The 2422-nt window shown below is 44.8% G+C and overlaps 1 protein-coding gene across 1 annotated transcript in view; it reads right to left on the reverse strand.

The window, feature by feature from the left end:
- The window catches only part of LOC106807554 (multidrug resistance-associated protein 5-like), an 82711-nt gene that overhangs the window by 5797 nt on the left and 74492 nt on the right, over positions 1-2422 (reverse strand). The window contains exons 29-30 of the mRNA XM_014809919.1: positions 1371-1488; positions 719-771 (exon numbers count right to left, since the gene is read on the reverse strand). Coding sequence (XP_014665405.1) covers positions 719-771; positions 1371-1488 — 171 coding nt within the window. The remainder of the gene's footprint in view (positions 1-718; positions 772-1370; positions 1489-2422) is intronic.

Genomic DNA, 2422 nt, shown 5'->3' on the forward strand with positions numbered 1-2422 from the left:
ACCTAGCATTTTTATGGCTTTATGAAGGACCATGAAATGTGCTTTGATAACTTTTTGACCTCAAGAGGAGGTTAAACATGGATTTGTTGACTGTTAACAAAGGACTGAACTGCTTTTGCTATTAGAGCCCCTTCACCCGCCCCTCCTCCCACCCTCACCCCCACTCTCCCCACCCACCACACTATGCTCGCGCTCGACGCATATCCATGATAACGTTAATATAGCGAAGTCATTAAAGCTACACAGCTATATCTTTATTACTGTACTACCGGTATAGCAAAGCCTATCAACGCGTGGCGGAGGGCGCACTTGATTCGGTTGCCAGTGAGTTTATCAGAAGAATAGCCGGCTACAGTACACGTCAGTTGAGCGCTGTCGCTCTGCGGCACTTGTTTATTCTTGTAATAAATGTACTAAATAATGTAGTATAAACGGAAGGTGAAACGTGAAAATCTTGACAAGGAAATTTTGACAAAGAGTATTTGTGTTTGGACACCCATCAGTTTTGACCTCTGAAACATGTATTGCATACTGATAAGTTTATGTGGCTGTGCACGAACATTTGACAAAGAGTATTTGTGTCTGGACGCCCGTCAGTTTTGACCTCTGAAACATGTTTTGCATACTGATAAGTTCATGTGAATGCAGGAACATTTGATAAAGAGTATTTGTGTCTGGATCCCCATCAGTTTTGACCCCTGAAACATGTATTGCATACTGATAAGTTCATGTGACTGTGCACGAACATTTGACAAGAGATATAGGACACCGCTGAAACAAAAAAGTTTTTCAATCGCTCCGTCAGACCATGTCCTCAGAAAATGTCTAAAATCTGCCCTGTGCCCCATTGACCTTTGACCCGTGACCTCCAATTTCAGCACAGTGATGGCTTTTCCTACCATGATGCTATACACCGACTATCACGAGCCTAGGTCGAGCCATTTAGATATGTGCCGCAATTCTGCATTTCCTCCCTATACCTTAAGTTAAGAAGGGAATGTTCCCCCTTCTTTTACACCTCAAGACCTTTGACCTTTGACCCCCAGCTTCGACATCCCAACTCGTTTTCGGATTACCCCCCACGCCCCGAATATCGTGACCGTACGTCGAGCGGTTAAGATTTGTGCCCAACTGTTGACGCACGGACGCACGGCCGGACGGACGCACGCTCATGCGATTCTACAAGCTGCATCTGACTATGTCAGATGAGCTAACAAGAGAGATAATCTTAGATGTATTCCAGGAAGATGATAGTTGGCATCACCATCTGATAAAGCACAAAAATTATTCGTAGGTAGTACTGGGATGGATAGTTTATCTCCAATAAAAATTTCGAGAGTGAAAGTGTGTATCATACTCAGTAGGTCAGCCTACCTTGTTATTCCTGAGCAGAGCACGTGCCATGCACACAAGTTGTCGTTCGCCCACCGAGAAGTTCTCTCCATTCTCAATAACCGGCGCATTCAGTTGAAGCTCTAGATTCTTAATCTGAAAACAAACATGACACTAGTATGGCACACATATAGTATGACACACGAACATGACACACATATAGTAGAGTAATGATAGTTATGATGATCTCTAACAGCTATTGCTAGCTCTTATAGATATTATATCCCTAGGTGGACAACCTGCGGCAGAATACTCCGTGCCAGCGTGTTGTTTCAAATTACCCATCTGTGTACACATTCACACAATTGAAACCTGATACAAGTTCATGCACAAGAAAGTCTCAGTGCTCTCAGGAATAACAACAAGTGCCGCAGAGCGACAGCGCTTACCTGACGGCAGGTGTTCTGATGCTAAAACTCACTGGCAAACGAATGAAGAGCACCCTCCCATCACCGTGTTTGCGCTCAGAGCATATATCTAAGATATTACTAATACAGATCTAAAATCTATGATAGCTAGGCTTTGCTATACCGGTAGTACAGTAATAAAGATACACATGTGTAACTTTAATGACTTCGCTATATTAACATGTTATCATGGATATGCGTCGAGCGCGAGCGTAGTGGTGGTGGTGGGGGGAGAGTGGGGAAAGCGGGCGGGTGGAGGGGGCTCTAATAGCAAAAGCAGTTGCCGCGAGATGGCGCGTGCAAGTGTCATCAATAATCAAAGATGGCATCACCCTTCGTGCGTGATAACCTCACTCCATTGAGTTGCTGAAATCCAAGTATATTCAGGCAGGCGAGAATTTCGCTCAGCTGTGAGTTAACACATCTGCATTGCAGGTTGCCAGGCAATAATTATGATTAGAATAATGCCAGTTCACCCCCATGCATGCGTAATGGGCTGCCCCATGTTTTTGCCTACCCACGCGAGCATTCAGGGTTCATTTAGTGTGCTAATACAGGCCCGTAGCCAGCTTTATATTGGGGGGGGGGGTTCGTTTTTCAATGTTGGCAATTTGCTCGGCAGG

This window comes from Priapulus caudatus, unplaced genomic scaffold (assembly GCF_000485595.1).
Source record: "Priapulus caudatus unplaced genomic scaffold, Priapulus_caudatus-5.0.1 Scaffold222, whole genome shotgun sequence".
In the NCBI taxonomy this organism is placed as follows: Eukaryota; Metazoa; Priapulida; class Priapulimorpha; order Priapulimorphida; family Priapulidae; genus Priapulus; species Priapulus caudatus.